The 21470-nt window shown below is 44.8% G+C and overlaps 2 protein-coding genes across 7 annotated transcripts in view; one reads left to right on the top strand and one right to left on the bottom strand.

Moving 5' to 3' along the window:
* samd11 (sterile alpha motif domain containing 11) overlaps nt 1-2824 on the top strand; it is a 168944-nt gene extending 166120 nt beyond the window's left edge. For 5 of the 6 annotated variants that reach the window (XM_062965934.1, XM_062965937.1, XM_062965935.1 and 2 more), the window contains one exon: nt 1451-2824. In XM_062965934.1, the coding sequence (XP_062822004.1) occupies nt 1451-1699 (249 nt within the window). In that variant the 3' untranslated portion in view covers nt 1700-2824. The remainder of the gene's footprint in view (nt 1-1450) is intronic. The other variant, XR_010001387.1, reaches the window with a different exon arrangement.
* A 1996-nt stretch (nt 2825-4820) lies between these two features.
* noc2l (NOC2 like nucleolar associated transcriptional repressor) overlaps nt 4821-21470 on the bottom strand; it is a 73623-nt gene continuing 56973 nt past the window's right edge. The window contains exons 18-19 of the mRNA XM_062965939.1: nt 7090-7233; nt 4821-5109 (exon numbers count right to left, since the gene is read on the bottom strand). Coding sequence (XP_062822009.1) covers nt 4979-5109; nt 7090-7233 — 275 coding nt within the window. The 3' untranslated portion in view covers nt 4821-4978. The remainder of the gene's footprint in view (nt 5110-7089; nt 7234-21470) is intronic.

Raw genomic sequence — 21470 nt, 5'->3', positions numbered from 1 at the left:
TTCAACCTAGGATCAGTCTTCCCTGTGCCTCAACAGAGCACAGACTGAAATGTTTTTTTTTAACTCTGCACTTCTTCACCGCCTACTTCTCCATGGCAACGAGCCTCTAAGTGCAGAGATGCAATAACTACTGACACTTTTTAAAACACAAACACACAATTAAACATAACATCTGTAAACCAAAAAAATCACACTTCATTACCAGGACTTTGAAGATCTCTGGCTCCAGAATCATATTCCCAACTCTCTCGAGCTCCTGAAAGAGCATCCAAACTGTTATTGCTACTTGTTGGCCAGGAAGGTATTCTGTCCCTCAATGTTTTCTTTTTACAAGAATCATCTGATTTCACTGAAAGTTCCACCTCTTCCTTCCTGATTTCTCGCACAAGCTGCATACGACATCACGAGAAATCAGGAAGAAAGAGCTGGAACTTTTAGTGAAATCAGATGATTCTTGCAAAAATTGAGGGACAGAATAGCTTCCTGGCCAACAAATAAGTTTGGGTGCTCTTTCAGGAGCTCGAGAGAGTTGGGAATATGATTCTGGAGCCAGAGATCTTCAAAGTCCTGACTTGCACAGTCAATCAACTCTACAGAACTATGCCATGAATCAACAAGTTGGATTGGAGACTTCTTACTCAAGCTTCCAGCCTTAGCAATTCAGTTGGAGGAAGGTATTTGGAACTTGCGAACACATTTCTCCATACCTCACAACCTCTGAGGATGGCTGCCACAGATGTGGGCGAAACGTCAGGAGAGAATACTTCTGGAACATGGACATATATTCCTCACAACCTCTGAGGATGCCTGCCATAGATGTGGGCGAAACGTCAGGAGAGAATACTTCTGGAACATGGACATTCACTATTATAATTGTATATTTATATTACATGCAATATTACTAATAATATTGTGATATAGTTGTATAATATAATATATTGTATTTATATATACTTGTAAACCGCCCTGAGTCCCCTTCGGGGTGAGAAGGGCGGTATATAAATGTCGCAAATAAATAAATAAATAAATATATTCCTCACAACCTCTGAGGATGCCTGCCATAGATGTGGGCGAAACATCAGGAGAGAATACTTCTGGAACATGGCCATACAGCCCGGAAAACATAGAATCATAGAATAGTAGAGTTGGAAGAGACCTCATGGGCCATCCAGTCCAACCCCCCACCAAGAACATACAACTTAGCAAAGTGTGTTTATGCCATCGTAGTAGGTAAAGGTAAAGGTTTCCCCTGATGTTAAGTCCAGTTGTGACCGACTCTGGGGGGGTTGGGGCTCGTCTCCATTTCTCAGCCGAAGAGCCGGCGTTGTCCGTAGACACCTCCAAGGTCATGTGGCCACTGGCATGACTGCTGTCTCCAAAAGAGATTAGTACCAGTTTTCCTGCTTCTCCATTTCTTTGATACCATGTGTGTGTTTGGTCTCTTCCGCAGGTAGCCAAGAGGGTTGGCCGCGTGTTGTACATGGCCAGCTTCCCCATGGCCTTCCCGCTGCAGCCTCCGGGCCTGCGACCCACCGACCGCGACTTGCCTCCTGCCGAGCTTCGCCCGTCCTCCACGGGAAGCGTGGCCTCCTCTCCCTACCACAGCACTCTCCTCCCCACCAGCCGCATCTCGCCAAAGCAGGAAAACGGAAACCTCTTGCTAGTGGGCCTCGGTGATGCCGCCAAGCCGCCGTCTTAACTCTCCCGATGCCTCTCTCCTGCTTCGTCTTTCGGATTTCCGGAGCCGAGACCGACACGAACTCCAAGGAGTCCGAGTGGTTGGGACACATGGGGACGTTCAGGATGAGCCAGGCAAAGATTTCTCGGAAGCAACCCAAAGATTTCTCGGAAGCAATTTGAAAGGGACACGCTGGGAGGGAAGGGACTTCTACGGTCTTTGTTCCGCCTTGACGGAAACGCAGCCGGGACATCGTCCGAGGAGACGCTCGAGACCTCTGGTTGCCAACTATAATCTCCCTTTTCCTCACGCCGCTTTTGTAAAACGCGTCCCTCGCCGGAACGTGCAAACCGTTCCTCCTTCGGGGTGTCTATGCATCGCTAACAACTTTCGAAACAATACCAAAGACAGACGAACTGAACCCAACGTTCTGGTCCATGTTTACTTCTGTTTGGATGGTACGACGCAGCTAGCTCTGTGCGGTACGGTTTTGTTGCTTAAGAAATTTGCATTTCAGGGTTTTGCTGCTTCGACACTGCAAAGAACTCCGTTCTCTCTGCGCTCTGCAGACTGGAAGAATAATAATAATATGAATATAGTGTTAGGGAACAAAGGGGAGAGAGGGATGCGGCGCAGGCTCGGTTCTCCGCTCCCCAAACCATGTGTGTACAGAACTCGTGTGTCCCGTTTTTATTTTGTATGTGGGGAGTGTATGTGCGCGTGTGTGGTTCTTTGTTGCAGAGGATATGGAGTTGCACATTGGACTTGGCCCACAGAGGCCAGGGATCGGTACCCGAGAAGGCCTATGGGGCAGCCCGCTTGCGCCGCACTTGCCCCCCTCCCCGGCTCACCCTTTGTACAGTAGTGGAAAACAATCATGTGATTGATGCTCGTCCGTCTTTCTCTCGACTTGCCCTTTCGGTTGAAAACACCTGCACGTTCGACTTTTGTGTTGGTTTGTTTGCCTTTTCAAAAAAGAATAATAATAATGAAATCAAGAGAAAGATAGCTCGGTGGTACCTTAGCTTCTTTATCTTCTATTGTAAATGGTAACGATCTGTCACCTCGAGGCCAATGCTTTCGGACAAAACAATTTAAATAATAATAAAAAAGAAATCACTTAATTTATAAAATGGTTGCTCTGCAGGCTGGCTGAGTGTTTCAAAAGCGTGGTCTTTGATGGAAGGAGAATGGGGTCTCTTTACAATATTGATGGGGAGCGGTTTCCAAAAGGATGTACGAGAGCTATCCAGAAAGTAGATTACCTTTTGGAATTAAAAATGAACAAAGTATAGGAGAAAACATTTACCAGGCCTAAATACCACTTCTCAACATAGTCCCCATTGAAATCTAGGCACTTCTCATAAAAGTTTGGAAAGTCCTTCCCCACCAAACTTTACCACTTGGCTTGCGTCTCTTCCCGCAGCTGCGCATGTGCATGTGCTCAACTTTCCCCCACGCTCGTCCTGGATCACTCTTCTAAGGTTTTGCAAGAAGCACACCTTTCCTGTCCCAAAAGACGGTCACCATAACCTTTCCTTACAAGCATTTGCAAAACCTTAGAAGAGCGATCCATGCGTAGCTGTGGGAAAGGACGCAAGCCAAGTGGCAAAGTTTGGTGGAGAAGGACTTTCCAAACTCTTTTATCACTATGAGAAGTGCCTAGATTTCAATGGCGACTATGTTGAGAAGTGGTATTTGGGTGTGGCTTTCAACTGCATATTATAAATGTTTTCTCCTATACTTTGTTCATTCCAAAACGTAATCTACTTTCTGGATAGCCCTCGTAGATGTGAATCCGACAGACACCGATTTGCCCGTTGGCATCTAACAGGGAGCCAAAAGGACACACACTACCTGGGTCTAAGTCTCTTCCTACAATGAAAACCACAGCATGTATAACATGCAAACTACTAGGACCAATTGTTTCAGGCAGAACCTTACTTGCATCCCTCGTTGTCCGAGTATGATGGCCTTCCAAGTGTAGTGTCTTGGCTGTGGATACGTAGGTGATTGTACAGCCTCTTCTTGATACGCAAGTTCTTCCGCAGTGACGGCATTGGTTTCCTCTTGGCACATTTCTCCTTTTCGTCCTCCATTCATGCCTCTTCCAATTCCACAGCACTGCTGGTCACAGCTGACCTCCAATTAGAACGCTCAAGAGTTCCCAGTTCTCGGTGTCTATGCCACAGTGATTAAGTTTAGCTTTACGCTCATCTTTTCCTGTCCACCAACATTCCATTTTCTGTTCTTGAGTTCAGAGTAGAGTAACTGCTTTGATCAGAAAACATGGCCAGTCCAGAGGAGTTGATGGCGTAGGAACATAGCTTCAATGCTAGTGGTATTCTTCCAGCACTCTATCTTCCCAAGAGATTTGCAGGATTTTTCAGAGGCAACACTGATGGAATCATTTCTGGAGTTGAGTGTGACGTCTGTAGATGGTCCACGTTTCGTAGGTGTATAACAAGGTTGGGAAGTGAATAGCTTTATAAACAAGCACCTTGTTCTCCTCCAGATGTCCTGATCCTCAAACACTCTCTGCTTCATTCGGAAAAAATGCTGCACTTGCAGAGCTCAGGTGGTGTTGTATTTCAGTGTCAATGTTGACTTGAGAATGAGGACAAAGTGTGACGTCTATAGACATTTCATATCTCAGGCGTATAACAGGTTTGGGAGGATAATAGCTTTATAAACAAGCACCTTGGTATCTCTACGGATGTCCAGATCCTCAACACTCTCTGCTTGATTCGGAAAAAATGCTGTACTCGCAGAGCTTAGGCGGTGTTGTATTTCACTCTCAATGTTGACAATGTGTGACGTCTATAGACATTCCACATCTCTCAGGTGTATAACAGGGCTGGGAGGACAATGGCTTTGTAAACAAGCACCTTGGTATCTCTACGGATGTCCAGATCAACACTCTCTGCTTCATTCGGAAAAAAATGCTGCACTCGCAGAGCTCAGGCGGTGTTGTATTTCAGCCTCAATGTTGACTTTTGTGGAGAGGTGGCTGCCAAGGGAGTGGAAAGGGTCCACATTTACTAACGTTACACCACTAAGCTGTATTTCTGGCGTTGCAGTAGTAGCTACATCTAATTCTTCTACATAAGAAGGGGGCAGTGTAAGGGATTCGGGGCCTGTGTTACTTAAAGAGGTGGATTTTTATTGCGGCTTTAGTCTCTTGGCCAAACCGCAAATTTTACTGTTTCTCCCCAAACCCATTAAAAGTTCGCTAGAGAAGGTTTTCACATTCCAATGGAGCAAGGTCCTGCCACTCCTCGGGTCCCGACCAACCGGCTGTCAATCGCCCTCCTCGTCGGAGAAGTTCAGCTCTTCCACCACGTCCTCGGGTCCCTGGGCCAGTTGTCGCAGTTCGGCCGCGGACAGCCGTTTCCTGGCTCCCTTGGGCTTGGCCCCGCCATCGCCTTCCCCTGAAGAAGAAAGAGTACAAAGAGGTGTAAATCCTGCCTTGTCAGGGAGAGAAGGTGGCAGTCATTGCTCATTGCTAATTAATGACAAGCACTAATTAATTTATTATGGACTGCTGCATCTCCCAGACAGGAGATGGAGTGAGTGACGACACTCGTATTACCATTCAGAGGCCAGAAACATGCCGAAACCACAGACAACATTTGAAAGAATCTCTCACCTTTCTGGGCATATGACATAACCTGGAAGCAACTAGTGCAAAGTAAGTAGTTGCCATATATACTTGAAGATAAGCTGAGTTTTTTTGACCTGAAAAAGCCTCCCTCGGCTTCCAAAGGGAGGCTTTGGAAAAGAAAACACACTGTTAAGGGAGGGGAAGAGGCGAGAGAAATATATATTGCAAGACTCCGCTGCTCGGCCTTGAAAAGGCCGAGCAGCGGAGTCTTGCAATATATATTTCTCTCGCCTCTTCCCCTCCCTTAACAGTGTGTTTTCTTTTCCAAAGCCTCCCTCTTAACAACGGAAGTGTTTTGAAAAGGGAGAGAAGCCCTTGCAAGTCAGGAAGAATATACTGTATATACTCGAGTATAAGCCGACCTGAATATAAGCCTAGGCACCTAATTTTACCACAAAAAAACTGGGAAAACATTGACTCCAGTATAAGCCGAGGGTGGTGAATTTCAGAAATAAAAATGCCTATATACTTGAGTATAAGCCGACCCGAATATAAGCCGAGGCACCGAATTTTACCACAAAAAAACTGGGAAAACATTGACTCCAGTATAAGCCGAGGGTGGTAAATTTCAGAAATAAAAATAGATGGCAATAAAATTACATGAATTGAGGATAAGATATTTGCTTATCCAACGTTCTGCCGGCCTGTTTAGCTTGGATAAGTGAGACTCTACGTGTAGTTTACACCATACTTAAGCAGTGGTGATGAAGTGATTCAATAATTACCTTCGGAATGCAACTTTCCAAACTTGGCTCAGGCCTTGAGATAGTGGGTTGTTGTGAGTTTTCTGGGTTGTCTGGCCATGTTCCAGAAGCATTCTCTCCTGACATTTCGCCCACATCTATGGCGGGCATCCTCAGAGGTTGTGAGGTCTGTTGGAAACTAGGCAAGTGGGGTTGATATAACTGTCGAATGTCCAGGGCGGGAGAAAGAACTCTTGTCTGTAAATGTTGCAATTGGGCAGCTTGATTCGCATTGAATGGCCTTGCAACTTCAAAGCCTGGGGGAATCCGCTGAGAGAGTCAGAGCCTTTGGCTATTGTGCCCCAGTTTCCGAGTTTTTTTTTTAAAATAAACTCTTTATTGATTAGTCAGTTTTGACCATATCCGAGTTGTTTTTGGGATGCGGCAGTGACTCTACCATTTCAGATTGGGCCAGGCTGGCGGAAAAGACATTAGATATGTGCTCTCTTTCTTCAGCCTGGTTTCTCTGAAGTCGAAAATGAGGGAGGGAGCCACGGAGTGATTCACGGTGGCAGATGGCGGAGGGTTGGCACCGGAGCCCCTCTCCTGATGCCCGGAATAGATGAGCAGCCGAGACGGGAGCTGCGAGCACTTGACGGCGTTTCCTTGCCAGGCTTCGGAGCCGCTTCTTGGCAGCTGCCAACCTGGCAAGGTAGAGGGAGGTGAAATTGTGCACTCGCATTCAGTTCTTCTCCTTTTTAGGGTTTTCTGCATGAGCTCTTCTCCTTCCCAGCTTGAATTGGGACCTCCGTTAGTGCAGTGACAATTCTGGATAATTCAGAACGTTGGATAAGCGAGTCTTGGATAAGTGAGACTCAACTGTAATTTGTTGTGTTGTTCATGGCTTCTCATAGAGTCCTACACACAAGGTTGATAAGAGGTCTAAAATATGAGAAATTCCACTCAAATTGCTCTAATAATGCCCCATAACAGTAACTTTACACTGCCGACGTAACAAACATGAAGTTGTTATCCCTGCCAGTTATAACCATTAACCTACTTACCATCTGAATCACTCCAGTTTTCTTCCTCCTCTTCATCATCGTCCTGCACTTCATATTCTCCTTCATCGTCATCTTCGTCTTCCTCCTCCTCGCTGCTGCCACCCGATGCCTTGTCTAGGCTGCCCTTTTTGGACTTGGATTTGCCTGCAGAAAATAAAAGAAAACATTGTGTTAAACCAGAAGTCTCACTTAGAAGAGGAGGACAAGTCATATCACAGTGAGAGGTAAGGATGGGAAGAGTCTCAGATCAGAAAAAGAGGAGGAACTACCGTATATACTCGAGCATAAGCCAACCCGAATATAAGCCGAGGCACCTAATTTTACCACAAAAAAACTGGGAAAACATTGACTCCAGTATAAGCCGAGGGTGGTAAATTTCAGAAATAAAAATGCCTATATATTTGAGTATAAGCCGACCTGAATATAAGCCGAGGCACCTAATTTTACCACCAAAAAAACTGGGAAAACATTGACTCCAGTACAAGCCGAGGGTGGTAAATTTCAGAAATAAAAATAGATACCAATAAAATTACATGAATAGAGACATCAGTAGGTTCAATGTTTTTGAATATTTACATCAAGCTCAAATTTAAGATAAGTCTGTCCATCTCTGATCAAATCATTATTCTCATCTTCTTCAATGTAAATGTGCTTATGTATCCTTTTAATAATAATAAGTAAAATAATACATGTAATAATAATAATAATAAATACATGAAAATAATACATGTAATAATAGAGTAAAATAATAAATGCAATAATAATAAGATCAGAGTGAAATAATAAATGTATTAATAATAATAATAATAATAATAATAATAATAATAATAATCCTCAAAAGTGTGGATAATAATAATAGAGTAAAATAATATAAGTACAGTAAACTCACTTATCCAACATTCTGGATTATCCAATGCATTTTTCGTAGTCAATGTTTTCAATACATCATGATATTTTGGTGCTACATTCGTAAATACAGTAATTACAACATAACATTATTGCGTATTGAACTACTTTTTCTGTCAAATTTGTTGTATAACATGATGTTTTGGTGCTTAAATTGTAAAATCATGACCTAATTTGATGTTTAATAGGCTTTTCCTTAATGCCTCCTTATTATCCAACATATTTGCTTATCCAACATTCTGCCAGCCCGTTTATGTTGGATAAGTGAGACTCTACTGTATAAGCCAACCAGGACCCTCATCTGAGTATAAGCCGAGGGGGTTTTTTCAGTCTTAAAAAAGGACTGAAAAACTAGGCTTATACTCGAGTATATACAGTATACTCTTTGGTCAGTATTGCATCACCTGACATCCAAAATAAAACAATGCATTGAAAACATTGACTACAAAAATGCATTGGATAATCCAGAACGTTGGATAAGTGAGACTCTATATGAAAAGGAAGTGATTCTTGGTTCAGTAGCATATAGAGGGAAAATAAACATTGCATTACGGCTGGATCGTTTCATTATTTGCAGATGACCATTTGTTGACCTCGGAAGGTGCCGTTGATCAAACTCAACGCAAACAACAAACGCCGCCGTCATCCCAACAAACTCCATTATAATGGAAAGAGAATTAATTTCCCGTATTTATTGGAGACCCAAAAATACAGACCCTTCCCGGACGCTTTGGCCCCACCTTCTCCCCCGTCCAAAGGAAAGATGGATGGCGATCGGAGCCTCCTGCAGCAGTTAATGTCGACAAGCCCCTGAGCAGCCCTATCTCGAGGAGCAGGAGAGCCGGGGAAACAAAAAGACCATCGCTTTCCCCATTCATCACCACTGGCGGATGGCAGGAAAAGGATGAGTGCTCGCTCCAGCCTGACTGCTCCGTGGCAAAGCCAAAGCCTTGATTGATTCCTGGTCCCTATGGAAGCCCCACACTGCACGTCACTTCTGGTGTCAGAGAATTGGCCGTCTATATTGTAATAGTGCAGTGATGGCACCTATTACAATATGGGGGCGGGGGCCCCTTCCAAGAGCCTGAGACAGGGCTGAGCCTCTACATCTCTCCTGAGAGGCCTTTTAGGACTAAAGGGCGGGGCTAGGGGTAGGGGCGGAGCCTCTTCCCAAGAGCCTGAGACAGGGCTGAGCCTCTATATCTCTCCTGAGAGGCCTTTTAGGACTAAAGGGTGGGACTAGGGGTGGGGGTGGGGCCTCCTTCCAAGAGCCTGAGACAGGGCTGAGCCTCTACATCTCTCCTGAGAGGCCTTTTAGGACTAAAGGGCGGGGCTAGGGGAGGGGGCGGGGCCTCCTTCAACAGCCCGAGATAGGGCTGGGCCTCTATATCTCTCCTGAGAGGCCTTTTAGGACTAAAGGGCGGGACTAGGGGTGGAGGTGGGGCCTCCTTCCAAGAGCCTGAGACAGGGCTGAGCCTCTACATCTCTCCTGAGAGGCCTTTTAGGACTAAAGGACGGGGCTAGGGGCGGGGGCGGGTCCTCTTCCCAAGAGCCTGAGACAGGGCTGAGCTTCTATATCTCTCCTGAGAGGTTTTTAGGACTAAAGGGCGGGGCTAGGGGTGGGGGCGTGGCTTCTTCCGAAGAGCCTGAGACAGGGCTGAACATCTATACCTCTCCTGAGAGGCCTTTTAGGATTAAAGGTCGGGGCTAGGGGAGGGGGCATGGCTTCTTCCCATGAGCCTGAGACAGGGCTGAGGATCTATACCTCTCCTGAGGCACTTGTTGGGACAGAGGGCGGAGCTAGGGAATGGGGCGGGGCCTCCTTCCAAGAACCCAAGACGGGGCTGAGCCTCTATAACTCTCCTGAGAGGCCTGAGGACTAAATGTCAGAGTATTGCAGCAGTAGTAGTATGAAAAGCAATGGAGCGCAGAATGAAGCGACACTTCCGAGACGTCAGTAAAAGCAATATACAAAGCTTTACTGAACGGAGCAGTAAACAGCACAGACTCTTGCAGACGACAAACAAACACAGGACTGATCTGTTCTCCAACAGATCTCAAACTTGACTCAAACTCAATGCAATAGATATGCACATACTCTTGTGTCTGGATACTCCCTAGTTCCAGCCACACACCCAAGGTCATCATGGCTCATTAGTGATTAACTCTTTACACACTATCACACACTCTGGATGATGCAATCTGACTACAATACAAGCATGGTACAAATTGCCCAGGGGACAACTGGATGTGTTAGCTGGGAGGCTTCTCTCTTGTCCCCGCAAGCTAGAGCCGACAGACGGGAGCTCACCCCAACTCACAGATTCAAACTGGCAACCTTCAGGTCAGCAAACCAACCTTCAGGTCAGCAGTTCAGCTCTCACAAGGGTTTAACATTGAAAGTTTAGGTTTTGACCGTGTTTATCATCCATTGCTAAGGGACGGCTAACACAGGATCCCCCGAAATAGGAAGCAGCCAGGCTTTGAAGCTGTCAGGCAATTCAATGCCAATCAAGGTGGCCAAATGCAACATTCACACTTGCCTCAAACAGACAAGAGTTTATCCCACCTTGGACATCATTCCACTGGTATATAACATCCACAGCTTGGACTCGTGGACTGAGGAATGGAGGTTTTTGGGGGGAGAGGGGTAGCGCTGCATCCATCTCCTCCTTGTAGTTTTCCATGTTGTCAGAGGCAGGCGGGTGGATTAGACTGGCTTTTCAACTGAGCCAGCAGGGCTGTTCTTAGATTTTTGCAAGGCCTTTGGGAGAGGTTTGTTACTCTATGATTTGTTGTCTTGGGGCTTGTTTGGTTTTTGCTGAAACATTAGCTCCTTTGAAGTAGGTAAATCTTAAGGAGTTCCCTGGAAGAAGTCCTGAATATGTAATTGTAGGATAGAGATGTCCTGGCTACCAGACGTGAAACTGACTTGATGTGATTGTGTTTTCAAATGGAAACGAGAATTAGGAACGTCAGAAGAAGCACACAGGTGTCTTGGGGATAGCTGTCACTCTCATTTGCTGTGCGTTCTCTAGGCTGTCTGGCCATGTTCCAAAAGCATTCTCTCCTGACGTTTCGCCCACATCTATGGTAGGCATCCTCGGAGGTTGTGATGTCTGTTGGAAACTACGTGAGGTTGATATATCTGTGGAATGATATATCTTGAGGTCCTGATAGCGGCTGAGTTTTTCCTGTTGTTTTTCGTCAATGCGACTGTCACCTGGGATGGTGACATCAATGATGCAGATCTTTTTCTTCTCCACAACTGTGATGTCTGGTGTGTTGTGTTCCAGAACTTTGTCAGTCTGGATTCGGAAGTCCAACAGTATCTTTGCGTGCTCATTTTCCAAGACTTTTGCAGGTTTGTGATCCCACCAGTTCTTTGCTGCAGGGAGGTGGTACTTGAGGCATAAGTTCCAATGAATCATTTGGGCCACATAGTTGTGCCTCTGTTTGGAGTCTGTCTGTGCGATTTTCTTACAGCAGCTGAGGATATGATCAATGGTTTCGTCGGTTTCCTTGCACAGTCTGCATTTTGGGTCATCAGCTGATTTTTCAATCTTGGCCTGAATTGCCTTTGTCCTGATGTCTTGCTCCTGGGCTGCAAGGATCAGGCCTTCTGTCTCCTTCTTCAGGGTCCCATTCGTGAGCCAGAGCCAGGTCTTCTCCTTGTCAGCTTTTCCTTCAATTTTGTCAAGGAACTTTCCATGCAGTGTTTTGTTGTGCCAGCTGTCAGCTCTAGTTTGTAGTGCGGTTTTCTTGTACTGGTTTTTTGTCTGCTGTGCTTTGAGGAGTTTCTGATTTTTGACTTCAATCAAAGCAGGTTCTTCACTTTGCTTTGCATATATTATTATATGCTTTACATATACAGTAGAGTCTCACTTATCCAAGGTTCTGGATTATCCAATGCATTTTTGTAGTCAATGTTTTCAGTATATCGTGATATTTTGGTGCTAAATTCGTGAATACAGTAATTACTACATAGCATTACTGCGTATTGAACTACTTTTTCTGCCAAATTTGTTGTCTAACATGATGTTTTGGTGCTTAATTTGTAAAATCATAACCTAATTTGATGTTTAATAGGCTTCTCCTTAATCTCTCCTTGTTATCCAACATATTCGCTTATCCAATGTTCTGCCGGCCCGTTTATGTTGGATAAGTGAGACTCTACTGCAGGGGTCCCCAAACTAAGGCCCGGGGGCTGGATGCAGCCCATCGAAGCTATTTATCCGACCCTCATGGCACAAGGGCAGAAGCGGGTTGGGCTAAATGACCCAAGGGGTCTCTTACAACCATTATTTATTTATTTATTTATTTATTTATTATTAACATTGAGGCTGGGTGGCCATCTGTCAGGGGTGCTTTGCTTGTGCTTTCGGTGCACAAAGGCAGAAGGGGATTGGACTCAATGGCCCAAGGGGTCTCTTCCAACCCTCTTTATTATTATTATTAACATTGAGGCTGGGTGGCCATCTGTCAGGGATGCTATGCTTGTGCTTTCGGTGCACAGAGGCAGAAGGAGGTTGGACTCAATGGCCCAAAGGGTCTATTCCAACCCTATTTGTTGTTGTTGTTGTTGTTAATTATTATTGCTTGGTGGCCAACTATAGTCTGGCCCTCGAACGGTCTGAAGGATCATGAACTGGCCCCCTGTTTTAAAAGTTTGGGAACTTGCTCTACTGTATCTGTTTTTATTTCTGAAATTTATCACTCTCGGCTTATACTGGAGTCAATGTTTTCCCGTTTTTTTTGGTGGTAAAATTAGGTGCCTCGGCTTATATTCGGGTCGGCTTACACTTCAAAGGAGCTAATGTTTCAGCAAAAACCAAACAAGCCCCAAGACAACAAATCATAGAGTAACAAACTTCTCCCAAAGGCCTTGCAAAAATATAAGAAGACTTGAAAATGCACAGCAATCCAGATAAGGGTCAGATATGCTTTGTCTTGCGCCTTGGCAAGGGATTTTGTGGCACATAGAAGAGCTAGCTGGAACATAAGGGTCAGTGTTGTTGCCACAGTGAAGGTGGCAGTGTGGCTTTCGGAGCATCCAGAGGTTTTGAGTTTGTGCCTCTCAGCCTCAACCCATCGCCCCGTCTCCAATTGCGGAATGGATTGGTGATGCTAAGAGAAAAGGTCGAGGGCAGGGGGGCCTTGGGCCAGAGCCACATCGAATTTCCGGGAACGGCAGGCAGGCAGGCGGGCGGTGGAGCGCAGGATGGCCTCCCGCGCCTGCCAGATTTGATCAATGGCCTGTCTGCCGCCGCGGTGGGGAGAGGCGGCAACGGAGGCATTCCTCTCATTTACCGGCTGACGGAGCTCCAGGAGGGGCGGCTTGTGCTGCGGGCGGTTATTAATGGCTTGGGGAGAGGTGGTGGATTGCCTTGTCAGGAGGCAATTAAAGCCGGCAAAGAAGAAGAAGAAGAAGAGCGGCGGCCGAGGAGGAGGAGGAGGCACCGTCTCCCCAGGCTGGGCCCGTAATGAGCGATCTGTCCGCATTAGGCGACGGCGCACCTCTAATGAACTTGAGCGGGTTTCTTCATTTATCCGGCGCGTAATCATATTACGCCAATTTAATACGGGGTTTCTGCGCCCGGGAAGAGCATGGGAAGACGTTGTCCTCTCTCGCCCGTCGCTGGCTTCCTCTCCCTCCCATCCTTTATGGGGGACGCTAATGAGAGCGCACGGCGTTATTAGCAAAGCTCTAATGAGCAGGATGTGTTGGGACAGCGGGTCGGCCGTCCTCGCATCCGCTTATTACTGGGCCACCCCAAATGTCGGCAGGTAGGAAAAAGGAGGAAAAGGAAGAGAGAATGTATACTGCACAACCTCTGAAGAAGGACACTTGGAGGGGTCTATGGACAATGAATCTGGAGAGCGGGGTGAGCTCCCGCCGATAGCCCCATTTCCGCCAACCTAGCAGTTCGAAAGCATGCAAATGTGAGTAGATCGATAGGTACCGCTCCGGCGGGAAGGTAACGGCACTCCATGCCATCATGCCAGTGGCCACATGACTTTGGAGATGTCTACGGACAACGCTGGCTCTTAGACGTAGAAATAGAGATGAGCACCAACGCCCAGTGTCGGACACGTAGAGAACCTAGAGAACATCAACTTCTTCTAGCTCCCATCATGTTCCACCTAGAGAATATCAATTTCTGCTAGCTCCCATAATGTTCCATCTGGAGAACATCAACTTCTTCTAGGCCCCATAATGTTCCACTTAGAGAACATCAACTTTTAGGCCCCATAATGTTCCACGTAGGGAACATCAACTTCTTCTAGCTCCCATCATGTTCCACCCAGAGAACATCAACTTCTAGACCCCATGACGTTCCACCTAGAGAACATCAACTTCTTCTAGACCCCATGATGTTCCACTTAGAGAACATCAACTTCTTCTATCTTCTAGCTCCCATCATGTTCCACCTAGAGAACATCAACTTCTAGACCCCATGATTTTCCACTTAGAGAACATCAACTTCTTCTAGGTCCCATGATGTTCCATCTGGAGAACATCAACTTCTTCTAGCTCCCATCATGTTCCACCTAGATAACATCAACTTCTAGATCCCATTATGTTCCACTTTTTTGTGTCAGGAGCGACTTGAGAAACTGCAGAGAGAATTGGCCATCTGCAAGAACGTTGCCCAGGGGATTTTGATGTTTTGTCCATCCTCTGTCAGCTCCGCGTGGAGCTGGAGCTGACAGAGGGAGCTCATCAGCGCTCTCCCTGGTTGGATTCGAACCCAACTTTCAAGCCATTGAATATTTTACCTCCCCTTCTCTCCTGTCTGCCTGGATTAGCCACAAAGGCCGTGCTCTCCAGAGGGGCCACTCGGTCAAGCCCACCCAGAGAGCATCACACGGCGGCGGAGGAATGTGAACCTTGGCCTGCCAAATCCGCTTCTTGGTGAGAGAGGAGAATAACACGTATGGGGGGGGGGGGGGGAGAGAGAGGAAATGGCCACCCACCGTGGTGGCATTATCCACCCCAAGACACCCTAAATCCCCGGGTCAAAGCCCCCTCCTCGCCCTCCTGTTCTTCCTCGCTCTCTCGCTTCCCCCACCGGAATCCCTGCAGATATCAGCCTGACTTTTAATACAATTTGGTCGGGAAGCAAGCGCTCTAAAGGCCGCATTAATCACTTTAACGATGAAGCTATTACTGGAGGTGCAGCGGCGGAGGGATGGGAAACTCTCCAGGCTTCCTCCCCTCCTCCACGTTTCTGCCCGAAAGCTCAACGTGTACCTACGCTTGCCGCACACATCTTCCTTGCTTCCCACCATCGCCACAATCCCAAACAATCTGGCCTCCAACAACTATCATGTCAGATAAACCATTGAAATCCACAAGCATGTGGACAACTTCAACAGAAAGGAGGAAACCATGAACATGAACACAATCTGGCTACCAGTATTAAAAAAAGACTCCAAAATCAGAACAGTAAACAGAAAAATTCCAGACAGGAATCAATCAGGGGGCAGCTAACAACTCTGAACAAAGGATTCCGCCAGGCCAGGATGCGAGGGTGGGAAGGCCATTTAATGCTAACAAAGGTGATTAATTACAACATTCACACTGGCATCCAACAGAGAAGAGTTGCAGACTAATTCAACCAGAGAAATCAGCCATAGCAGAGCACTTGATGAACCAGCCTGGACACAGTATATTATCTGAGAACACAGAAATGCTGGACCACTCCAATAACTATCATGTCAGACTACACAGAGAAGCCACTGAAATCCACAAGCATGTGGACAACTTCAACAGAAGGGAGGAAACCATGAAAATGAACACAATCTGTCTACCAGTATTAAAAAAAAACTCAAAAATCAGAACAGTAAATAAGAAGCAACACTCTGAAAACAAAAGAGTTCCAGACATGGGAACCAGGGGCAGCTAATGACTCTGAACAAAGGCAGGAAGAAGCCAGGAGATGAAGCTTTTCAATGCTAATTAAGGTGATTAACTACAACATTCACACTGGCCTCCAACTGACAGAGTTCTTCTCTCATCCTGGACTTTCCACAGATATATTATTCTTCTTCTTATTATTATTATTACAGTAGAGTCTCACTTATCCAACATAAACGGGCCGACAGAATGTTGGATAAGCAAATATGTTGGATAATAAGGAGGCATTAAGGAAAAGCCTATTAAACATCAAATTAGGTTATGATTTTACAAATGAAGCACCAAAACATCATGCTTTACAACAAATTTGGTAGAAAAAGTAGTTCAATACGCAGTAATGCTATGTAGTACAGTAGAGTCTCACTTATCCAACACTCGCTTATCCAACATTCTGGATTATCCAACGCATTTTTGGAGTCAATGTTTTCAATATATCGTGATATTTTGGTGCTAAATTCATAAATACAGTAATTACTATGTAGCATTACTGCGTATAGAACTACTTTTTCTGCCAAATTTGTTGTCTAACATGATGTTTTGGTGCTTAATTTGTAAAATCGTAACTTAATTTGGTGTTTAATAGGCTTCTCCTTAATCTCTCCTTGTTATCCAACATATTCACTTATCCAACGTTCTGCCGGCCTGTTTATGTTGGATAAGTGAGACTCTACTGTAATTACTGTATTTTTGAATTTAGCACCAAAATATCACGATATATTGAAAACATTGACTACAAAAATGCGTTAGATAATCCAGAACATTGGATAAGCGAGTGTTGGATAAGTGAGACTCTACTGTATTTATTATTTACAGCATTTATATTCCGCCCTTCTTTCTCACCCCGAAGGGGATTCAGGGCGGATCACATTACACATATAGGCAAACATTCAATGCCTTTTAACATAGAACAAAGACAAGACAAACATAGGCTCCGAGCGGGCCTCGAACTCATGACCTCCTGGTCAGAGTGATTCATTGCAGCTGGTTACAGCTGGCTTGCTCTCCAGCCTGCGCCACAGCCCGAGAACTACAATCTTCCTTGCTTAGTATCTCCAAACCTCACAACCTCTGAGGATGCCTGCCACAGATGTGGGCAAAACGTCAGGAGAGAATACTTCTGGAACATGGACATATATTCCTCACAACCTCTGAGGGTGCCTGCCATAGATGTGGGCGAAACGTCAGGAGAGAATACTTCTGGAACATGGATATATATTCCTCACAACCTCTGAGGATGCCTGCCACAGATGTGGGCCAAATGTCAGGAGAGAATACTTCTGGAACATGGACATATATTCCTCACAACCTCTGAGGATGCCTGCCATAGATGTGGGCGAAACGTCAGGAGAGAATACTTCTGGAACATGGATATATATTCCTCACAACCTCTGAGGATGCCTGCCACAGATGTGGGCAAAACGTCAGGAGAGAATACTTCTGGAACATGGACATATATTCCTCACAACCTCTGAGGATGCCTGCCATAGATGTGGGCGAAACGTCAGGAGAGAATACTTCTGGAACATGGATATATATTCCTCACAACCTCTGAGGATGCCTGCCACAGATGTGGGCAAAACGTCAGGAGAGAATACTTCTGGAACATGGACATATATTCCTCACAACCTCTGAGGATGCCTGCCATAGATGTGGGCGAAACGTCAGGAGAGAATACTTCTGGAACATGGATATATATTCCTCACAACCTCTGAGGATGCCTGCCACAGATGTGGGCCAAATGTCAGGAGAGAATACTTCTGGAACATGGACATATATTCCTCACAACCTCTGAGGATGCCTGCCATAGATGTGGGCGAAACGTCAGGAGAGAATACTTCTGGAACATGGCCATACAGCCCAAAAAACATACAACAACCCTGTGATCCCGGCCATGAAAACCTTCGACAACACAATCGTGCCATCACCGCTCAAGCAGAGAGCTTTGAAATGGTTGAACAGAAGCTCTCTGAAGCTTTAGGTGCTCTTACTGCCTATTACAGCTGATTCCCAATCCATCTAAAACACAGATGCAGAGCATCTCAAGCTCTGACACTCTAACAACCACCATGTCAGACGACACAGAGAAGTAACTGAAATCCACAAGCAGGTGGACAATTTCAACAGAAAGGAGGAAACCATGAAAATGAACACAATCTGGCTACCAGTATTTTAAAAACCCTCTAAAATCAGGAGAGTAAATAAAGAGCAATACAGTGTTCTCTCACTTATCACTGGGGTTAGGTTCCAGGACCACCCGCAATAAGTGAAAATCCGCGAAGTGGGGACACTATATTTATTTTAATATTTATACATTATTTTAGTAGTTATACACTATTTTAAGTCTTTATCAACCAATCGTGTGTTGATAAATCGCCTCCTTCTCCTCTCGTTGCCGCTTGGGCTCTTTTTCTCTCCCTTTGACTTCTCCTTCCTTAGGCTGTAAATTGTAATTTTTTATCTATATATATAAAAGAGTGATGGCATCACAGCGACCCACAAAACAACAAAACTACAGGCCCCCCAACCTCGAAATTTGACAACACAACCCATCATCCACGCCTCTAGGTTGATACAACAAAAAGAAAAGAAAAATAAAGTCCTAATTAGAGAGAGAGGAATAATTGTTTTTATCCAATTGCTGCCAGTTAGAAGGCTAAGCTCCTCCAACTTGGTCTCCTAGCAACCCAATAAAAAATAATTAAAAACACTAAAAATTAATACAATAAAATACTATAATAACAGAAAATAACTAAAAATAATACAAGAAAATAATAAAATATAATAAATAAAAATATAACTTACAATAAAATTAATTTAAAAATTTGCAAATAACGTCAAATAAAAATTACACAACAATTTTTAACCAATACCACCACCACTTTGCCACAGCAATGCGTGGCCGGGCACAGCTAGTGATTTATAATAGTCTTTTAGAGTTGATTGAAAAACCGCAAAACAGTGAATCCGCGAAAAGTGAAGGAACACTGTACTCAGAAAACAGGAATCCCAGACCGGAAACAATCAGGGCCAGCTAAGACCTACCAACAAAGGATTCCCCCAGACAGGAAGCAGCCAGGCTTTGAAGCTGCAAGGCTATTCAATGCTAATCAAGGTGGCCAATAGCAACATTCATACCTACCTAAAACAGACAAGAGTTCTTTCTCCCACCCTGGACATTATTACACAGATATATAAACCCTACTGGGCTAGTTTCCAACATACAGTAGAGTCTCACTTATCCAAGCTAAACAGGCCGGCAGAACCTTGGATAAGCGAGTATCTTGGATAATGAGGGATTAAGGAAAAGCCTATTAAACATGAAATGAGGTTATGATTTTACAAATTAAGCACCAATTAAGCACCAAAGCATCATTTGACAGAAAAAGTAGTTCAATACGCAGGAATGTTATGTTGTAATTACTGTATTTACGAATTTAGCACCAAAATATCACGATATATTGAAAACATTGACTACAAAAATGCCTTGGATAATCCAGAACCTTGGATAAGCAAGTCTTGTATAAGTGAGACTCTACTGTACTTCACAACCTCTGAGGATGCCTGCCACAGATGCAGGCGAAACGTCAGCAATGGTAACAGGAGCCAGTCCCTTCCCCAGGCAAACGTATTCCACAGAGATTATAGTCGCTATATAACGCTAATGAGTGCTTAACGACTGCAATATTTAATTTTTTTAAAAAGGAAAGCGGCGGCTGCCGAGCTGCGGCTAATTAACAGAAAATTGGTAATTTCCGAGCTATTAACAGCTTATTTTCCACTCATCTGCACACAGGCAAAAGACCAAGGCTGTGCCATAAATAGAAAACATGGTTCATCGGCAAGGAAAGGGGCGACTTTGTTCTTGAGGGCATCACAGCCTGAGGATGCCTGCCATAGATGTGGGCAAAACGTCAGGAGAGAATGCTTCTGGAACATGGCCAGACAGCCCGGAAAACACACAACAACCCAGATAAAGAACAGGTCAGAAATCCGCACACACACTTTCCCCAAATGAGGTGCTCAGATCAGCACCTGAGAGAACGCTTTTTGCAAGTCCACCTTGAACCTCTGGATTATAATAAAGCAAAGGCTCCGCTGTTGAATGGCTGAATATACATTGCAGACACACCTCACTTTCCTTTTAATTTCTATTTAGATCCTTTTTTATATAAATGACTGGTATGAGAGGCACTGAACAAAGGCCCTTTCCTCCGCTATCACCAACAGAAGCCATTCCAGAAAAGGAAGGCAGCAAGGCCTTCTCTGGATATTATTATTATTATTATTATTATTATTATTATTATTATTATTATTATTATTATTATTATTATATTATGACGCAGCAAACAAGATAGACATGCTGGATTTCGTATCACAAAATCACAAGTCGAACACTTCCCAAGTGTCTAGGACTATGTGATGTATTTTCGGATGATGCGAGCAGATCCCAGCAGGGTGGCCTTTTGCAGTTGGCAGATCGTAATTTTGTCAATGTCTATTGTTTCCAAATGCCGGCTGAGATCTTTTGGCACGGCACCCATCACCACTGGGACCACCTGTACTGGTTTCTGCCAGAGTCTTTGAAGTTCAGTCTTGAGGTCCTGATAGCGGCTGAGTTTTTCCTGTTGTTTTTCGTCAATGCGACTGTCACCTGGGATGGCGACATCAATGATCCAAACCTTTTTCTTTTCCACAACTGTGATGTCTGGTGTGTTTTGTTCCAGAACTTTGTCAGTCTGGATCCAGAAGTCCCACAGTATCTTTGGGTGCTCATTTTCCAATACTTTTGCAGGTTTGTGATCCCACCAGTTCTTTGCTGCTGGCAGGTGGTACTTGAGGCATAAGTTCCAATGAAGCATTTGGGCCACATAATTGTGCCTCTGTTTGTAGTCTGTCTGTGCAATTTTCTTACTATTATTTACCATATTTATATCCCGCAACTTACAAACAGCACTACAAACAGCTGAGTCCCCCCTTGGGGGTGAGAAGGGCAGGATATAAATGTTTGTAATAAAATAAATAAATACATAGTGCCTTGGACATAAAAACACGAACAAAGGCTGGCCATCTGTCAGGAGGTCTTTGATTATGCTTTCCTGCCTGGCAGAGAGAGGGGTTGGACTAGATGGCCCCTGGGGACTCTTGCAACTACAGTAGAGTCTCACTTATCCAACATAAAGGGGCCGGCAGAATGTTGGATAAGCGGAATTGTTGGATAATAAGGAGGGATTAAGGAAAAGCCTATTAAACATCAAATTACATTATGAGCACCAAAACATCATGTTTTACAACAAATGGACAGAAAAAGCAGTTCAATACACAGTAATTACTATGTAGTAATTACGAATTTGGGACCAAAACTTCACAATGTATTGAAAAATTGACTGCAAAAACATTGACTACTAAAAGGCAAACTGCATTGGATAATAAAGAATGTTGGATAAGTGAATGTTGGATAAGCGAGACTCTACTGAAGTAGATTCAGAGGCTGGAGGGCCATCTGTCGGGAGGGCTTTGATTGTGCCTGCCTGGCAGAGAATGGGGTTGGACTGGA

This window comes from Anolis carolinensis, unplaced genomic scaffold (assembly GCF_035594765.1).
Source record: "Anolis carolinensis isolate JA03-04 unplaced genomic scaffold, rAnoCar3.1.pri scaffold_15, whole genome shotgun sequence".
NCBI classification, from domain to species: Eukaryota; Metazoa; Chordata; class Lepidosauria; order Squamata; family Dactyloidae; genus Anolis; species Anolis carolinensis.
Note: the sequence above shows the minus strand (reverse complement) of the source record. Positions and strands in the feature narration are given on the sequence as shown.